The sequence below is a fragment of the Mustela nivalis genome, assembly GCF_964662115.1.
Source record: "Mustela nivalis genome assembly, chromosome: 4".
In the NCBI taxonomy this organism is placed as follows: Eukaryota; Metazoa; Chordata; class Mammalia; order Carnivora; family Mustelidae; genus Mustela; species Mustela nivalis.
The window spans coordinates 26708994-26727798 of NC_139023.1; the positions used below are offsets into that span (position 1 = coordinate 26708994).

Consider the following 18805-nt stretch of genomic DNA (forward strand, 5'->3'; position numbering starts at 1 on the left):
AAGGCAGGAATCCATCAAAATCCTAAGGAGAACACAGGCAGTGACCTCTTCGACCTCGGCCACAGCAACTTCTTACTAGACATATCACCAAAGGCAAGGGAAACAAAGGCAAAAATGAACTACTGGGACTTCATCAAGATCAAAAGCTTCTGCACAGCAAAGGAGACAGTACGCTGCCTCACATCAAACATAAAGACGCACTTCAGACATAAAGACACAGACTGAAAGTGAAGGGAAGCAAACACATTTACCATGCAAATGTAAGCAAATAAAAAAATAGAGAGTAGCAATACTTATATCAAACAAAACAGACAGAATCAAACAAAACAAAAACTGTAGCAAGAGACAAAGAAGCCCATTTACATGATAAAGGGATCAATCCAACAAGAGATTATAACAGTTATAAATATAATGCACCCAACAATGGAGTACCTAAATGCATAAAGCAAATTCTAACAGGCATAAAGAGAGAAATTGATGGTAAAACAATAATAGTAGGGGAGTTTAACATCTCACTTCCATCGATGTATAGATCATCCAGGCAGAAAATCAGTAAGGAAGCAGTGTCTTTGAATGATACTCTAGACCAGATGGACATAACAGATATAGAGACCATTCCATCCAAAACAACAAAATAAATTAGCAGTAAAGCTTTCTTCTATTACCCTATATTCTATATTTTATCAGAAATTTAAGAAACACAATTTGGTGAAATGCTTTTACTTAGCAATATATTTTATAAATTGATAGAATTTCCCACTGCTAAATGCCGTATTTTTTTTTTCCAAATTGAGGATCTTTGTGTGTAGTTCCCCACTTTCATTCATCTCTTCTTCTTCTACTTTTGTTTTCCTTAGACTTGCTCAGTCAATGAATCCTGTTTTAAATAGCCTATAAAAAGTATTTGGGAGTACTCATATGAAAATGATGATTATTCTCATAATGGTGTCCTTCTTTGTAGGATCCAAATCTAAAAAAAAAAAAGTAATTGACATGTAAAAGCCACTCAGAAAGGTACATTCTTACATAAAATTTCAACCATAATCTATTATGGTTTTATCTTATCTATTATAAAATCAGGAGAGAGATGATCAATTTACAAAACAGCAAATGCAGAAATAAAAAGGGATTCATGCACATGGGGAAGGCAGACTACACATTTAGCCTTCAGAGTCCTCTTTCCATGGTTATGAATCATTCCAAAAGCACAACTGTTTAAGAATTATTGGCTGATAACACTGGTGGAAAATAAGTCTGGATTTTTCTCCAGTCTTCAGTTTGAATAATATCCATTTTATGGATGAAGGGATCATGAAACCTGAAATGTTATTTATGTCACATTAATGCATATGTAATCTACTTTGGCACAATTTCAACTTCTAAATCTTCTGTAGGTGCTACAAATGAACCACTCACTTTGCTGATGAATAATTAATTAATTATACAGCTCTGGTTGGGATGATGAAATACAAAAGGCACTAGAAAGGAAACTAAGACCTGAATAAATGAAGCCACTGACTTACTTTTCTTTATCAGCAATTGCAATATCCACATAACCTCCAAAATGCAGATAGGAGGTCTGGGGTTTTTTGTCATCTCAAAACAGTAAGAAATTTAAAATAACACCTCTGATCTGCTATTATCAGATTAGAACTGAGTCCTAGGGAAGTAATCAAGGATATGCCCAAAGATATAATAAGGAGTCCTCAGAAGACTTTTTATAATAATGAAAGAATAAATGTGTAAAAACAACTAACTTGGTTAGCTATATTTGGTACATCCATATAATAGAATATTATGCAATCATTTACAAACATTTTCAGAAAAATACATTATTATGGAAGGAGGCTCATCATATGCTATTTGGATGAAAAAAATGAGATTATAAATAGAATGACTATACAGAATCCCTTGTACATATAAGTTTCACACAATTCTAAAGTTGAGATGACTGTGTGATATATAGATATATGTGCATATAAGAAGCAAAGATGCATCCAAAACTGTTACCAGTGATAACTTTGAATTGCTTAGCTCCCCACTAGAACATAATCTCCATAGGACAAAGACTTGGTTTTATTCACCGTTTTGTCCTCAGTATCTAGCACAAGGCCTAGCGTGGGGATGACATCATGGTACTCAATGAGAACCTGTTGAATTAAGGAATGGAATTTTTGATGAACTTAGTATTCTTTGACTATTTTTATTTGATAAATGTTCAATACATATATATACACACACATATATATATATGTTTAATACATATATATGTATATATATAAATGTTCAATACATATATATGTGTGTATATATACATATATGTTCTCTCTCTCTCTCTATATATATATATATGATTTTTAAAATTAAGACAAGGTTTCTACTTATGCTTCTGCTATTTTCATAATTACTCTGAGTGGGAAAGCAGATCTAGCTCCCTTCACAGGTGGTTTGGATCAATCTGCAGTTGTGATTAGCTAAAAAGATTTTATTTGGACTTCTCCACACTCTTTTTTTTTTGTTTTTAAGATTTTATTTACTTATTTGACAGAGAGAGACAGGGAGAGAGGGAACCCAAGCAGGTGGGGTGGGACAGGGAGAAGCAGGCTTCCCGCAGAGCAGGGAGCCCGATGCGGGGCTCCATCCCAGGACCCAGGGATCATGACCTGAGCCGAAGGCAGATGCTTGACAACTGAGCCACCCAGGTGCCCCTTCCACACTCTTTATGTATGAGAATAAGGAAATGGGGGAACCTTTATCTTCCCAGATTTTCAAGCTTCCGTGTAAGAAGTCACCTCCGTCAACCAAAGGCAGAAAACTCTGGATTTCACTTCAGTGACTACTACAGTGTTACTGTTGCTCTTGTATCTACCCCCTACTCAGCATTCACCATGCACTTCTTTTTTTTTTTTTTTTCCCAAACAACTTTATTGAAATGTGCCAAGAGTACATGGGCAGCACAAAGGTAATGAATGGGGTGAAAAAAAAAAATCACATGTATCACCAGGGGCTATTCTAGGAGCACTAGGTTTCGTTTAAACCTTAAATTATCTTAGGAGGAGCACTACTGCTTTTCCCATTTTGCAGGTGAGAGACTCGAGGCTTAGAGAGATTAGCCAAGTTGCCCACAGTTCCCCAGCTGTTTGCTGGCAGGCGTGAGGACTGGAACCCTGTCCCCTGTGTCTCTCGGAGCACATGTTCTTTACCAGCGTATAACACACGCAAGGGGGGAGATCAAACACAGTGATACAAGCAGTCAAGGCTCGGTGTAGCTCTCCTTGCCTTCATTCCTCACACTTTGGCATGGCTTTTTCTTGTTGCTTAGAGAGACAAGGAAGAAAAAGAAAACAGATACATTCCACCATCCCTCCCCCCATGCCTCCACGCTCGGGGGGAGCAAATCAAATGAAGTCTGAGAAGCTTCTAGAGCAGTAAGCTGGTAAAAGTAGAAGAAATGTCAGATAATAGTAAAGGACATGGGCTTGTAATGTAATGTTCTGGGCTTGGTTTTATGCAGACATTTCTTCTCATTATCTAGTCATGAGAAGAAAAAAAGAGCACCTCCTCCAAAGCACATAATTTGCTGCAAATGGGTTTCTCAGATAACCTCTATTTAGAACTAAACAAAATCCAATATATTTCACATGCTAGAATCTCGGCGGTGGAAATGAGTTATCTACTCTACGTAGCCTCCGTCCTAATTGCACATTAGAGTAACTGGGAATGATTTTTTTTTTTAAGATTTTATTTATTTGACAGACAGAGATCACAAGTAGGCAGAAAGGTAGGCAGAGAGGAGGAAGCAGGCTCCCCACTGAGCAGAAAGCCCGATGCGGGGCTCAATTCCAGGACCCTAGGATCATGACCTGAGCCAAAGGCAGAGGCTTTAACCCACTGAGCCATGCAGGTGCCCCGGGAATGATTTTTTTAAGACTCAGAGCCAGAGGTGGGGCGCTCCAGGTAAGTCCTTGTACGGTGAGAGCTGAGACCCTCAGCAACCCAGCCCTGCTGACAGCTCCCACTTCAGAGCTCTGCCACTCACTAGCCGTGTAACCCTAGTGTAGTTATTTCATTTTCCTCAGCCTGAATTTCTTAGCTATAAAATGAGGATAATGAGTGTACCGACCCAATGGTCGCCCACAGAGAGAATACACAAAACACGCAGAACAGAGTCCGGGACACAGAATCCTCAAATATCCACTATCACTGCGGGGCTGGTGGTGATGCAGATGATGCCCAGGTGATCTTTCTCACCTGACCCTGCGACCGTCACCTTTTACTCTATCCCAGAAAGCAGGGACCTAACTTCAACCCAACCAGGATCTTATCATTCTGACCTTGAGCAGCCTTCCCTGAACAAACATCTAGAACCATATTTACTTCGGAACTCGCCACGGGATAATAATATATTTAGGTCCATAGAGGGAAGGAAGGCAGATGCCTCAGGAAGGACTGTACTCACCTAGGATTAAAATGAATTTCCTTTGGAACTTCCCTCGGGTCTGTAACTACTTTCTGGTTGTCTCTGTAATTAATGGGGTCATCAGGGATCCTGAATTTGGCCATCTGAATTTCAGAGTCACTCACTTGAGCACGGGAGATTCTTGCATAACCCAGTCTGTGGCAGAAATAGAAACAGTCTGTAAAGGTTTTATCACCGTACAGAAATCTGATGAGACCTAATAGACATCACCCGCGTCATTAGGCCAATTTCCCCATTCATGACTCTACTGGGTACATCGCTAGAATTAGCTAGATTTATTATCCCAAATATTTATCTAAATACTGCTCTTATTATATGAATGAATAAGAAACATGCACACATTTAATCAACGAAACGCATACTAATGAATATTCTGGTCTCAACAAATCACCTATCACACAATTACGTTCTGCATCAGGAACAGGAATTCTCCAGAATGCCAGGAGGGTATGCCTAACTGCTTTCTTACCTTTCAAATACTATCTATTTTCTTCCACATTTACAACTCTAAAATAAAAGATTCTATATGTCTGAAAAAAAAATTGCACATCCTGTTTTTGCTTAGAGCATTCAGTTCTCCACGAAATCAGAGCATTTTATAAGAGGCCCAGATGGGAAAACGGGGGAACCATGGGCAACCAAGAATTCATTTTATTTTATTTATATTTTGCCTCTTCAAAAAACAAACAAACAAACAAAAAACTAGCTGTGTCATTCATTCACTTATTCAGCGAACAAATATACATATCAAGTTTCTACAACATGCAGAGGCATCCTTCTAGATGGGGGGGAGAAACAGGGAACAAAACAAAACCCTTGTCCTCAGAGAGCTTTCAGTCCAGTTGGGGAGAACAAATCAAGCACGTGCGTACGTATGAAATCTATCAGGTGGTGAAAAGTACCCAAGGATCCCAGAGGAATTGGGTAGAAAGGACAGGGAACGCTAAGTGGCAGAGGTTGGTAGTTTATAGCAGATGGTCGGAGCAGTGACAGGGAGCAAAAGACTGAATGGAGTAAAGAATCAATCCGGACAGATGTTGGCGGAAGGGTGCTCTAGGGAAAGGGAACAGCCAATGCAAACGTCCCGAAGGAGACTGGGCTGGACTTTTCTGAGGGCCAGCGATGGAAGCGGAGTGCACAAGGGCAAACCCTCGGGGAGATGTGTTTGCATGCGTGTCAGGGATGGCTGAGGTCGGAGCTCTCCGCGCCGACCGCTTGAAGGACTTCCCAATATTCTTCGGACAGTGAGAGGGACATCCGAGCGGTTCTGTGCAGAAATGCAGTGGCGGCTGTGTAGAGAACAGACTCCAGGGAAAGGGTGGGAGAAGGGAGAGCATTTGAGGCCACGGCAGTAATTTGGGTGACAGGCGGTGGGAACTGGAGCCAGACAAGTAGTAGGAGACAGATTCAAAACAAAAGCTGTAGCTACGTACAAAATAGAGACAGAAAGCCAGAGCTGGGGTGCATGGAGGTAGCAGGTCTGCCCACCATGAAGGGAAAGAGATCTGTGACAGCATCACAATAAGGTGTCTGACAGGCTGAGCTATTTGTCTAAGCTCAGGTCCCCAATCTGTGCAGTTCCCTGTCATTCTAGGTCACGATCTCTAGTAAATCTAACTTTTGTTGTTTATCAAATCTCTAAAATCAAAGTTCCAACTCATGTCATAGATGCTGCCTTCCAGGTCCTTCTAAAAGTCCTTGACGTTAAGGAACCAGACAATCCAAGTGGTCTTCTAAAACAAAGAACCTCTTATTGTCCAGTAAGTATTTATTAAGTGCTTATGAAGTACACGACTTTAAATGAGGTGGCTGAGATCAAGGTTATAGAATTGGTTTTATAGACAGAAATCAAAAACAATAATCCCTAACTTAACTAATTTGGGTTATTTTAAACTTTAAATTCCAGTTACTTAACATACAGTGTAACATCAGTTTCAGTATCGTGATTCCACACTTCATACATCGTGCAGGGCTCATCACAAGTGCCCTCCTTAATCCTCACCACCTGTTTTACTCATGCCCCCCACACCCCCTCTGGTAGCCATCAGTTTAGCTAAGAGTGTCTTGGTTTGCCTGCCCCTCTCTTTCTTTTCCCCTTTGCTCATTTGTTTTGTTTCTTAAATTCCACATATGAGTGAAATTATGTAGTATTTGCCTTTCTCTGACTTATTTTGCTTAGCATTATAATCTCTAGCTCCATTCATGACATTGAAAATGGCAAGATTTCATTCTTCTTATGGCCAAATAATATTCCACTCTGCGTGTGTATGTGTGCGCACACGCGTGTGTGTGCCACTTCTTCTTTACCCCTTCATCTATTGATGGATAGTTCGGCTGATAATAATTTGGCGATTGTAAATAATGCTGCTATAAACATAGGGAGGCACGTATCCTTCTGAATTAGTGTTTTTGCATTTTGGGTGTAGATACCCAGTAGTACGATTCCTAGATCATATGGTGATTCTATTTTTAACTTTTTGAGGAACCTCCATACTGTGTTTTCCACAGTGGCTGCACTAGTTTGCATTCCCGCTGAGGGTGCAAGAGGATTCCTTTTAATCTTTAGCCTCGCCAGCACTTGTCATTCTTGTGTTTTGGACTGGAGCCATTCTGCAGGTGTGAGGTGATTTCATTGTAGTTTTGATTTGTGTTTCCCTGTTGATGACTGATACTGAGCAATTTTTGGTGTGTCTGTTGGGCCATCTGGATGTCTTCTTTGGAGAAATGTCTGTTCATTTCTTCTGCCCATTTTTAGTTGGATTATTCATTTGCGGAGTGTTGAGTTTTATGAATTTTGGATACTAACCCTTTATTAGATATGTCATTTGCAAATACCTTCTATATCTTCTCCCATTCCGTAGGTTGCCTTTTAGTTACGCTATTTCCTTTGCTGTGCAGGAGCTTTTTATTTTGGTGTAGTCCCCATAGTGTATTTCTGCTTTTATTTCCCTTGCCTCAGGATATATATCTAGAAAGTAGTTCGTACGGCCGATCTCAAAGCAGTTACTGCCTATGTTCTCCTCTAGGATTTTCATGGTTTCCTGTCTCATATTTAGTTCTTTCATCCTTTTGAATTTATTTTTGTGTTTGTTGAAAGAAAGTGGTCTAATTTCATTCTTTTGCATGTGGCTGTCCAGTTTTCCCACCACCATTTTTTGAAAAGACTGTCTTTTCTCAGGATTTTCTGTCCTGCTTTGTCAAAGACTAGTTGACCATAGAGTTAAGGGTCCATTTCTGGGTTCTTGATTCTGTTCTATTGATCTATGTGTCTGTTTTTGTGCTGGTCCCATACTGTCTTGATGACTACAGCTTTGTAATAGAGCTTGAAGTCTGGAATTGTGATGCCTCCCATTTTGCTCTTTTTCAAGACTGCTTTGGCTGTTTGGGGTGTTTTTCAGTTCCATATAAATTTTGGGATTTTTTTTTTTTTTTTTTTTTTTGCTCTAGCTCTGCTACCTTTTCCATCTGTTGTAAACTAAATGTCTGTATCATCCCCCAAATTAACCCTAGTGGGCCATATTTGGAGATGGGGCCTCCAAGGAAGTCATTAAGTTAAATGAGATCATAGGGCTGGGACCCTGATTCGATACTGTAGCCACTCTGGAAAACAGTGTGGAGGTTCCTCAAAAAGATGAAAATAGAGCTACCCTATGACCCAGCAGTTACACTACCGGGTATTTACCCCCAAAGTTACAAATGTAGTGATCCAAAGGGGCACCTGCTTCCCAATGTTTACAGCAGCAATGTCCACAATAGCCAAACTATGGAAAGAGCCCAGATGACCATCGACAGACGAATGGATAAAGAGATGGTATATATACACAGTGGAGTATTACTCAGCCATCCAGCCATCCAAAAAAATATCTTGCCATTTGCGATGACATGGATGGAACTAGAGGGCACTATGCTAAGCAAAATAAGTTAATCAGAGAAAGACAATTACCATATGACCTCATTGATATGTGGAATTTAAGAAACAAAACAGAGGATCATAAGGGAAGAGAGGAAAAAATGAAACAAGATGTATTCGGAGAAAGAGAAAAACCATAAGAGACTCATAATCATTGGAAACAAACCGAGGGTTGCTGGAGGGTGGGGGATGGGGGAACTGGGTGATGGACATTAAGGAGGGCACGTGATGTAAGGAGCACTGGGTATTATAGAAGACTGACGAATCACTGATCTCTCCTTTAAAACTAATAATACATTACAAGTTAACTAATTGAGTTTTTTAAAAAAGATTTTATTTATTTATTTGACAGAGAGACACAGCAAGAGAGGGAACACAAGCAGGGGGAGGGGGAGAGGGTGAAGCAGGCTTCCCACCTAGTCGGGAGCCTGATGTGGGGCTCAATCCCAGGACCCTGGGATCCTGACCAGAGCTGAAGGCAGACACTTAATGCCTGAGCCACCCAGGTGCCCCAACTAATCAAATTTAAATTAAAAAAAAAAATTTCTTTAAAGAAGAGACACCATACAGCATATGTGCGCACACGCACTCTCTTTTTCTGTCTCTGTCTCCAGAACAGTGAGAAAATAAATCTCTGTTGTGCAAGCCACCCAGCCATATTTAGCATATATATGTAAATATTTATATATTAAAAATCTGCCACCTCACTCTTCCAAGGAGAGGTGATAAAGGTCTTGGGCCACAAGTATACAGAGCCAAATGATCAGCTATTATGGGCACTGGTACTATAAATATCACTTTTCCTTAGCAACTCACAATATTTCCAACTTCATTTTATACCTACTTTAGTATATATCATAAACAGCTTTTTAAAAGCTCTAATATCCGCATTAAAACAACGAGTTTAATAGGAATGTAAACAGAAACAGTGTTTTCAATCTGGTATCACATACTTTACAAAACTCACACTTTGGCATCTCCCTCCCACCTTAACTCTTCAGAAACACCAAAAAATAATAGTCAAGCTATCTGTCCTACAGCCACATGGGCATGTTCTGGGCCTTTTGGAGTTCATGAGTGTCATTATTAGTGTAACCGGAACTATCTTGGCAACTCAAGGGTCTCCCTGTCTTCTCCCAGGAAGCATATGAACCCACCAGGAACCAATAAGGGTCACCATTTTATCAAGTCAGATCCAACGTTCTCAGGAAGAGTCCACATGGGTGGTCTGCTGCCTCCCTTCCCTGCCCATACACTCCCCTTCACCTCTTCTCCCACCTCCTCACCCCTGCACACACGCCAGCCCTACCTCACTTTTCATCAGACACATCTGCCCTCCTGCCTTCGGGCTTCTGCACAGGCCAGTCCCTGGAAGGCTCTTCTCTCCACCACGGGGCCCACTCCTTCAACTCTCAGCTCCAATGTCACCTTCTCGTGAGACCTGCCCAACCCCCATTTCCAGTGGTACCCCACCTCCATGCTCTGGACGCTCTTTCCCTCGCTCAGGTGCTTCCCACCATACTCATCACCTCCTACACTGCGACACCATGGAACTGCGACTTTCTTGCCTCAGCCAGGGCAAGGATCCGGCTCGGTTTTGTTTACTGCTGGTGCCTGGCACATGTCATGCCCCACCAGTGCCCGTTGCCCGATGAATGCAGTGAAGAGGGGTTGGGCAGCACGGGGCGCTTTCGCTAGACTAGGACTCCGGACGGAGCAAGCCGGGTCTCCAGGGAGAGAGACTGATCCTGTCACTCCCTCTCACTCCTAGAAGCCAACCGTGTTCTCTCATAACCAGAGACCACAGATCTTGCAGTATAAAGGCCACTTGGGGGTGATGAGTTCAATGTCAACTCCTAGCTTCAGGTAGCCGATGCCAAGACACCTCTGGGTGATGACCTGGTCTGCGTGGAGAAGGGACTAAGGCCCAGAGAGGCCCAAACCTAGAAGCGCACATCAGAGTTCCCAGCACTGTCCCGAGGAGGGTAGTTAAGAGGCATCAGGTCAAATATCCCCCAAAGACTGTGTGCTTGCAGGACGAGAGCTGTGAGTTTCAGGGACTGTCTCCAGCGAGTTCCCGCCACTGACAAACCCTGTTAGCGGAGGGACCTGCGACTCAGTCCACTGTCCGCATGATCTGTCCCCGCTCACCTCTCTCACGTCCCCTCGGCTCCCATCGCACTCAACTCCAGCCACGCCGGCCTCCTCGCTGTTACCGACCAACACCGAGCACGCGCCACTCCGACTTCTGCACGTGCTCCTTCCCGCGCGGGCAGCGCTCTTCCCGGGGCGGACGCACACGACTGCACGCGGCTCTTCCCGGCCGCTGCCTGTCCTCTGGACCCTGGCACAGATGCCCCCCGACCCGCACTCCGCATCCCCATCCTTCCTCCCTGGCCTCATCCTTTCCACCACATGACCACCTGGCGCTCTCTTTCTTCGCTTATTTTCTGTCTCCTTCCACTGGAACGTAAGCTCCGTGGTCGTCGAGGACTGGTTTTGGTCCTGTTAGATCCCCACTGCTGAGAACAATGCCTGGCACGTGATAGTAGGTATTTAATAAATACTTGTTGAATGAATGAATGAATGATTGAAAAAAATGAATGATTGGTCCCTTTTTTGGTATTAAACTGTTTTAGCTTTGTTTTAGGAAATAGGGCCTACAAAACAGATTTACACAGCTACAAATTTAATTTTAAGATCCTTTAGATACAGTAGATGTGGATATATATATTCACACTAATAAATGCATATATTATATGGATATTATTCACTTTTTTATATCCGGGATTTTTTATAAAATATAATTTACCTAGAGATCTCGCCATAATATAGTAGTGATTCCAACAAGCGAGTTAGCCTACTGAAAATTACATGATTAGAACTTGGCAAAGCTGGAATTCAGCCCAGGGCTTTCTTACTCTGTGATCCGTGTTTCCGCCATGCCCTCCAGTCCAGACTGGTACCCTTCCTAACATGTGCTCACAATTATGTGCTTATCATGCCTAATAACTTATACAGTATCCTTTTTATATAATTAAGCTTAATTTAGCACTTAGGCTTTCTTAAATGATTAGGCCATGCCTTGGGGAAAAAAAAATGTTCAACTGTGTAACTAGCCAATGTTTATAAAAAGTAACAAAATTAATTGCTTCTATAAAGTTCCTCCTTCCAGGAGAGACCCAAAAGATCACAGTGATGGTAGATAATAAAACAGCAGCAACCAAAAACCTCTGCTCACCTGATCAGCCCTCGGTACATAATATATTCACACCATCTGTCTTGATCTGTACTGTCAATATCCTAAATAAAGAACAGAGGAGAGAACGTTTAAAGCATAAAAAACAATGCCCTATCCTGAATCACCAAGCAAATGTGTGAAGGACAGTAATAAACATGCATTTTGTGCACACAGTTTTTTCTGCCTCACTCCTAACGATCCGTTAGGATCCCAATTATTTGTTCATTCTACAGATATTTCTGGAGCATCTCCTGGGGGCCCATCTCGGCCCTGTACTAGATGCTGGGGGTACAAAGGTGAGGGTTGGTTGCAGAGGTGGGCCAGAGAGCTGGCTCCCACCGGCTTTCCAGGTCTTTGACTCCAACCGGAATTTACTGCTCAACCCCCGACCCGGGGTGGTTCTCCGCAGTGCTCTGTATACACCAGCTACACCCTTCCGCGTAGTTGCTTCTACGTCTCCAGCCTCCCCTTCCCCAGCAGAGGCCTCTTAATCACGCTGGCTCCCTGGTACTTAGCATGAAGCCTGGCATTCGGCAGGAGCTCAGTCTGGGTTTGTTAAATTGAATCATTGGAAATAAACACATTTGGGGAGTAATCATGAGTCTTTCTGATGTTGAAAGCTAAAGACCAGTGTTATTTTTCATCAGAGAAGCAGAACATAAACATATTCTTTTTCTGTAATGTGCTGGGAAAACACTAAATATGGAGCTTTTACACTAAACAAATTTCCATCTTCTTCTTTTTAAAGAATCCTATAAATGAAAAAGAGAACTGACTCTTGATCTTTTCTCAATTTTACCATTAAAATTTAACTTAAAGCAGGTTTTTAAATCGCTAAAACGCTAGTATCTCTTTCTTAATTTTTTCATAAGCTTAATGGCGAACACAGGGACACTTGTCCATATTTATTAGGACGTACATGTCACACTTACATACACCCATGTACGTGCCTTGGCATACATGGGAAAATGAAAATACATTTTTTGAATTAAACTTTAAAATGTTAAGGATGAAAAAAGCAAATAAATTGAAAGACTACTATCTGGTTTGCCTTGGAAAGAAAGAAAAATTTAGTCATTCCCTTGTATATACAGGGAATAATAAACAATGAATACATTTAACGGTCATGTTTTAGATTTTTTAATGATGCTGTCAAATTTGAAGCCTGCAGGATTCAAATACTCATTTCTTAAAGAGAAAAATCTGTTCATCCGAGCATCTATGATTAAAACTCCTCTCTGCATTAATAAACTTCCTAATAGAAAAAGCTATAGAAGAATCCACTGCCAGTCTTGACACAGCATCTGACCAAGGTAGTGGTAACCAACAGAGGATTAAATAAAAATCAAATAAAATCTCTCTTCTTTAACACCGTCCACATCCCTTGCACACACAGAGTATAAGAACTCCTTCTCTTATTAGGATGCATTTTTTCCCTTAGATTTGCCAAATGTTGTGTTGTCTAACATTCTCTTGCACTTTAGAGACCATGTACTTACACAATTATCTTATTTGATTTTATGCGTACATCCACATGTACGGAACACACACACATAGCGAGCATTTACCGAGTGCCTCGTCTGTACAAGACTGAGGGCTCTGAGACATTATCTTCTATTTTGTCCTCATAACCACCCCGTGATGCAACTGGTATGATTATCACCACTTCACAGATGCGGCCACTGAGGCCTGGAGAATTTCAATAATTTGACCCCAGGTCACACCGCTGGTAAGTGCGGCCCCTGTTGGGCTAGTGAGACCACATGGAGACAGAGGCCCAGCCAACAACCAGCACCAAAGCCCCAGACATGTGAATGAGGCCATCTTAAACCCCCACCAGCCACCACCACCAGCTGACTGCCCGGGTGAACCCAGGTGAGGAGGGAAAACCACCACACAACCCACAGAATCAAGGGAATCTTAAACCGTTGTTGTTTCTAAGCTACTGTGGTTTGAGGTGGTTGGTTATATGGCGTTTAGTGACCAATACAACCTTTTATTCTTCTGACTTCTCCTTAATCTCTGTTTGTTACACAGCGCTTGGTGACCGATACAACCACCTTTTATTCTTCTGACCTCTCCTTAATCTCTCTTCTGAGGTAATTCCCTCACCAGCAGCTTCCCCCAGCAGATACATTAAATGCAGCCTTCCCAGGGGACCCGCCTCTCGCACTTCTCCAACTTCGTAACAGCGTCATCCACTTCCATGGTTCCCATGACCCCACAGACGGTGGCAGCAGCTTAATCTCTGTGTCTAGTCCTGACTGCCCACCTCGATTCCAAATCCGTACACCCGGCTGCCTGCTGGACATCTCCATCAATATCCCACAGACGCCTCCACTCAGGCTAGAGCTGAACTCATGGTCATCCTTGCGGAACTCTTCTTCCTTCAGTGTTCTCTTTAGTACCATCGCCGTCATGAACCTTCTGACAGAAGCCCAAATCAGGGGTCCATCCTGACTTCCCTTGCCGCTTCATCCACTGTCGCCGAGATTCACCCGTCTCCCAGGTATCGGACTGCCTTCCTCCCCCAGTTGTAGTATTTTTAGCTGTGTGTATATCAAGATTTCATAGTGAAGTCCTGACCTCCTGTACATCGAGGTGTGGCCATGTGACTAAATTCCAGTCCATGAAATCTAAGTAGACGTGTCGGAGGTCAGTTTCCTGGCATTTGCCTTTAGAGATGACTTGCATATGCTCTTGGCCCCTTCTTTTCCCCTCCTCTGTCTTGCTGGCTAGAATGTGGCTGCTGCCATCGAGAACCACGAGGCGAACCTGGGAATGCAGGCTCTGTAAAGTGAAGCCACAGGACAGAAGGGGCACATTCCTGACACCCTGGAAGGCACCGGTACTAAAAGCACCTGCCCAGACTTTTACATGAAGAAATACATTGCTTTCCCCTGTAAGCCACAGTGGAAACCCTCATCACACCCTGGTCCTTCTCATCTGTCTTTCCAAGCACTTGGTAAAATGGGTAAGCCTTTATCTCTGCAAACAGCTCAAGACATGATGTTGAAAGCAAAAGGTAAAGGACCCAGAAATCTACATAGGGCTTAATGAAATATTACAATTCTATATTTCATGATCAGTTCATGCATTTAACATTCCAGTGCACATATGTACCAAGGATTTGATTTGTGTGTCAGTTCCCTGGAGTGTGATAGTATCTGGGGACACTGACAAACTGAGGTTTTAGACCCGAACAGGAAGGGACTGAATCCATGATGGAGGCCCTGTATGGCTGGTCAGCCCCCCTCTCTGTAGATTTCCTTCTGTGTTTTACTCTCAGCATCATAATGAAGTCGCATAAGGTAGCAGATTATATTTCCTAACAAGGCTACAATAACCCACTTTCCACATGGCATTCTTCTAATTTGACTTTGATACTCCTCCCATGGAAAGATGGGGTTTCTGTCTCTCCCACTTAAATGCGAGCAGGAGTCACATGAGAGCGGAGGTCATGCTACGTAAACCCACAAGGCTGGGGTCCTATAAAGCAATACAACTTTTTCCTGATTCTCTGTGGGGCATACTCTGAGAACCCAGCTGTCTAGAGGGAGGAAGCCCAAGCTAACCTGTGGAGAGAAACCAGGATTGCCAACCGCCAGCACCAACACGCTACCTGGGAAGCATCTGCAAAGTGGACCCTCCAGCTCCCAGCTGAGCCTCCCAGCTGTGGGACACGGAGATGAAGCCCCCCCCCCGCCCCCAGCCCTGTCCACACTGCAGATCCAGGAGCCACAGACAATAGCTGTTGTATAAAACCAGCATGTCTCTTGGTTTTCTGTGCAGCGGTATATAATCAAAATACCTATTAAATTGTTGCACTGGGTTGTTGGGTTTTTTTTAACATGAAGAAGAAACATTTTACCGAAGAAATCAGAAATCCTTTTAAGATTATGTTACCTTGACGTTGCCGTGTTCAGTGAGCTGTCTATAATCTCTGGAACCAGGTGCTGAAGTGACGTAGCCCAGAAATATCACTTGCTCAGAGCTTCTTTTCAGTAGTTTTGAAACAGCAATTGCCTGAAGTTTCCTGTCAAGGTCATCTCTAAAATGCAAAAATGTACTTCTTTATTGTATTTGCAAGACAATTCTTAAAAAGCGCTAGTATGTAAGTTCCCAAAGAATATCTTCCCACAGTATGCAAACCCCAAGTAATTCCTACTTGGATGAATGAATTAACGCTATGCAAATGCACAAGACAGAGACACCGCACTTTGGCCAGGCAGGCTGACAGACTCTGGACGAAGAATGTGATCTTTCCCCACATATCAGTTGAAGTCAAGTTGATTGAAGTATCTAGTCAAAGACAGCATTTTGCTCGGGTTTTCATCAGAAGAAATAGCATCAGTAATCTAAGAGCTGATCGCCAGTATTACAGCTAAAGACTAGTAGGCAAAATAATAATAATAATAATAATGATAAAACACAATTTAGAGAATTGTTAAAATAGAAAAAGAGCCAGAAGTACTGGTAAGAGGAAAATTCACAGACCACACCCGCTTTATGGAACCTCCTCAGCTCCATCAACTGAACACTTTCTAAAAGCCTCCTTGGCTCTTCTGGTCAAATGCTGGCTAAACATGATGCTTTTATTAGGCTCAGCACTGTAGATGTGTCACTGAGATAATTAGGTAGGTACATCATGCATTGAAGGGGCCTAAAGTCAGTCTGTATGGGGAAAAATAGGGATATCATATTTGACATCATCCAGCCAGGAAAACGGAAACCACTCTAGGTGTTTCAAACAGGCAGAATTTAGTATAGGAAATTAAGTCTAGGAAATTGGTGACCTAGGTGATGGGAAGCAGAAGAGGAATCAGTGAGGCAACCAGAGTTTAGCAACAATGAGAAGCCAGTACCACTGGTCAGGCTAGAGAGACAACAGGAGGAAATGATATGCCCAGAGTCTGCAAGCCAGCCCTGACTGATGGGAGATGGTGCTGAGGGGGCGGGCGGCCCAGAAGTTGCTGGGGCCACCTAAGGAGCAGTTAGAGCCACAGGAGAGACTCAGCTGCTGCCAGAGACAGCAGAGAAAGAAGAAAGAGAAAAACAAGAGAGAGAGAGATGAGAAACTCCTTGTGTTCTGTCCTCCTCCAGGCCTCCACCTTGCACCAGTGCCCTCCATAGGCTAAACCTATCCAGGAGCCAGAAGGCAACAGAGTTGGGGCACCTCGTTGGCTCAGTGGGTTAAGCCTCTGCCTTCGGCTCAGGTCATGAGCTCAGGGTCCTGGGATGGAGCCCTGCATCAGGCTCTCTGCTCAGCGGGGAGCCTGCCTCCCCCCCAACCTCTCTGCCTACTGCTCTGCCTACTTGTGATCTCTCTCTCTCTGTGTCAAATAAATAAATAAAATCTTAAAAAAAGAATAAAAAGAAGGCAACACTCTGGGAAATGTGGTTCCCTGCGATGTTTAGGCAAGAGGGAGACAAGCCAGTAATGGATCCAAGAGCAAATAGGCAGTAGAACCGGCATAAGCATCTATAGAGACAGGTAGCTGATAATGACTTAAGCAAAACAAAACAAAACCACAAATAAATAAATAAATAAATAAACAAACAATGACAAAGGCAGATAGAGATGGCCAAGAACTGTCAAGATCAGAGAAACCTCACTGAGGTAGGATCTGAAAGCAGAAGTAAGCCTAGATAAGAATGTACAGACAGCTGAGTACTATTAAAAGATGTCTCAAGAAATAGAAGGGTCAAAGAACTGCCATTTGTTAAATGTCTTTGCTATTGAATATTCACAATCAATGAGAGGCAGGCATTAGCTCGATTTTTAAATGAGGCTGAGGACCGTGCCTAGGGTTATTTTGTAACTTCCATGTCCTGCTCTGTTCTCAGCCCTCCTGTGTGCCCAGAGAGGCTTATCCATGCAGAAAAGCATCTCCTGGGCTCTCTCTTTTCCGCTGATATCCAGTTAGGTTTGGCCATTTGGAGGCAACAGCAGGAGATAAGAGTTTGGGAGAGAGAGAAGTTTGGGTATTTCTTCCCCAGGAGCTGTATTTGTTATACTTCGTGGTCTCTCTTCCCGACTGCTATAGTATCTCTTATCTGTTCTTCTGACCCTTGCCATCTTGGTGAGTCGTTTCTTAACTAGGTCTGAAGTGATTTCTGTTCCTTCTGGAACACACAGCTGGAATTCAGATCTGGCCAAGAGAATTCCAAGGTCACTGTACCACAGAGAGTGTTTTCGTGCAAATATATTTTAGCAATATATTATTGGGAAAAAAATCTATGCATTTGGTTTCACATTTTCTTAGGAGATTAATTTCATTCATTGATAATAGTAAAAATAAATAGTATGCTGGGGTGCCTGGCTGCCTCAGTTGGAGCAACACGTTGACTCTTGATCTCAGGGTCATGAGTTTGAACCCCATGTTGGGTATAGAGATATTTAAATAAATTTAAAAAAAAAATAGTGTATGTATGAGTATAAAGAAAGGAGAGGAAAGGCGGGAGGGAATGTGACGGGGAGGGAGTGAGAGAGAGAACACATTTTCTGTTTCCTTACCTGTTAGTGTTTGATCAGCCCAATAACCCTATAATGTGGGCTGGGAAAAATAATTGTATCCAATTCCGAACAAGAGGACTGGAACTCGCTGAGGTTCTCTTACAACAGGACCAAAATTGTAACTACAGACTACAAGTTCTGCACTCTTTCTTCTATGTATATTTATGATGTTATAAGAAAAAAAAAAAAGTGGTGATTACCTGGTGACTCAATTAATTGCAGAAAATAACATTAATTTTAGTTACGGTGTACACCTAAATGCTTCTAAGGAATGCTGCGATTTCCTATCTGTTGGTGGTAAAGAGGTATTTGTGTAGTTGGTAATTTAAAAATTCTTGTTGAATCAGCTAATAACATGCATAAAAATTCCATAATTCACTCCTCATATGACTTCCTATTTGTATGCTCTAATCACTAGGAAATGAAATCTCTCAATATTTATTCACATAGTGATTTTTTACTAGTATTGTAGAAAACAACAGCAAATGGAAACATGTAATGGTAGCTTCTCCATTTATTCAAAGGATGACCGTCTTCACGTCACCTGTTGGGGGTAGCTACAGTGCTCACGCACAGGGTATCGGCAGAGCGGTAACTCCCGGGGCAAAGACCATGCCTAGCTCTGTGCCTGGAACACGGCAGCTGCTTGATCGGTGT

General features: G+C 42.5%; 1 protein-coding gene across 1 annotated transcript in view; it reads right to left on the reverse strand.

The window, feature by feature from the left end:
- Positions 1-704: 704 nt before the first annotated feature.
- The window catches only part of CWH43 (cell wall biogenesis 43 C-terminal homolog), a 54609-nt gene continuing 36508 nt past the window's right edge, over positions 705-18805 (reverse strand). The window contains exons 13-16 of the mRNA XM_082728377.1: positions 15538-15682; positions 11632-11693; positions 4460-4615; positions 705-970 (exon numbers count right to left, since the gene is read on the reverse strand). Coding sequence (XP_082584503.1) covers positions 892-970; positions 4460-4615; positions 11632-11693; positions 15538-15682 — 442 coding nt within the window. The 3' untranslated portion in view covers positions 705-891. The remainder of the gene's footprint in view (positions 971-4459; positions 4616-11631; positions 11694-15537; positions 15683-18805) is intronic.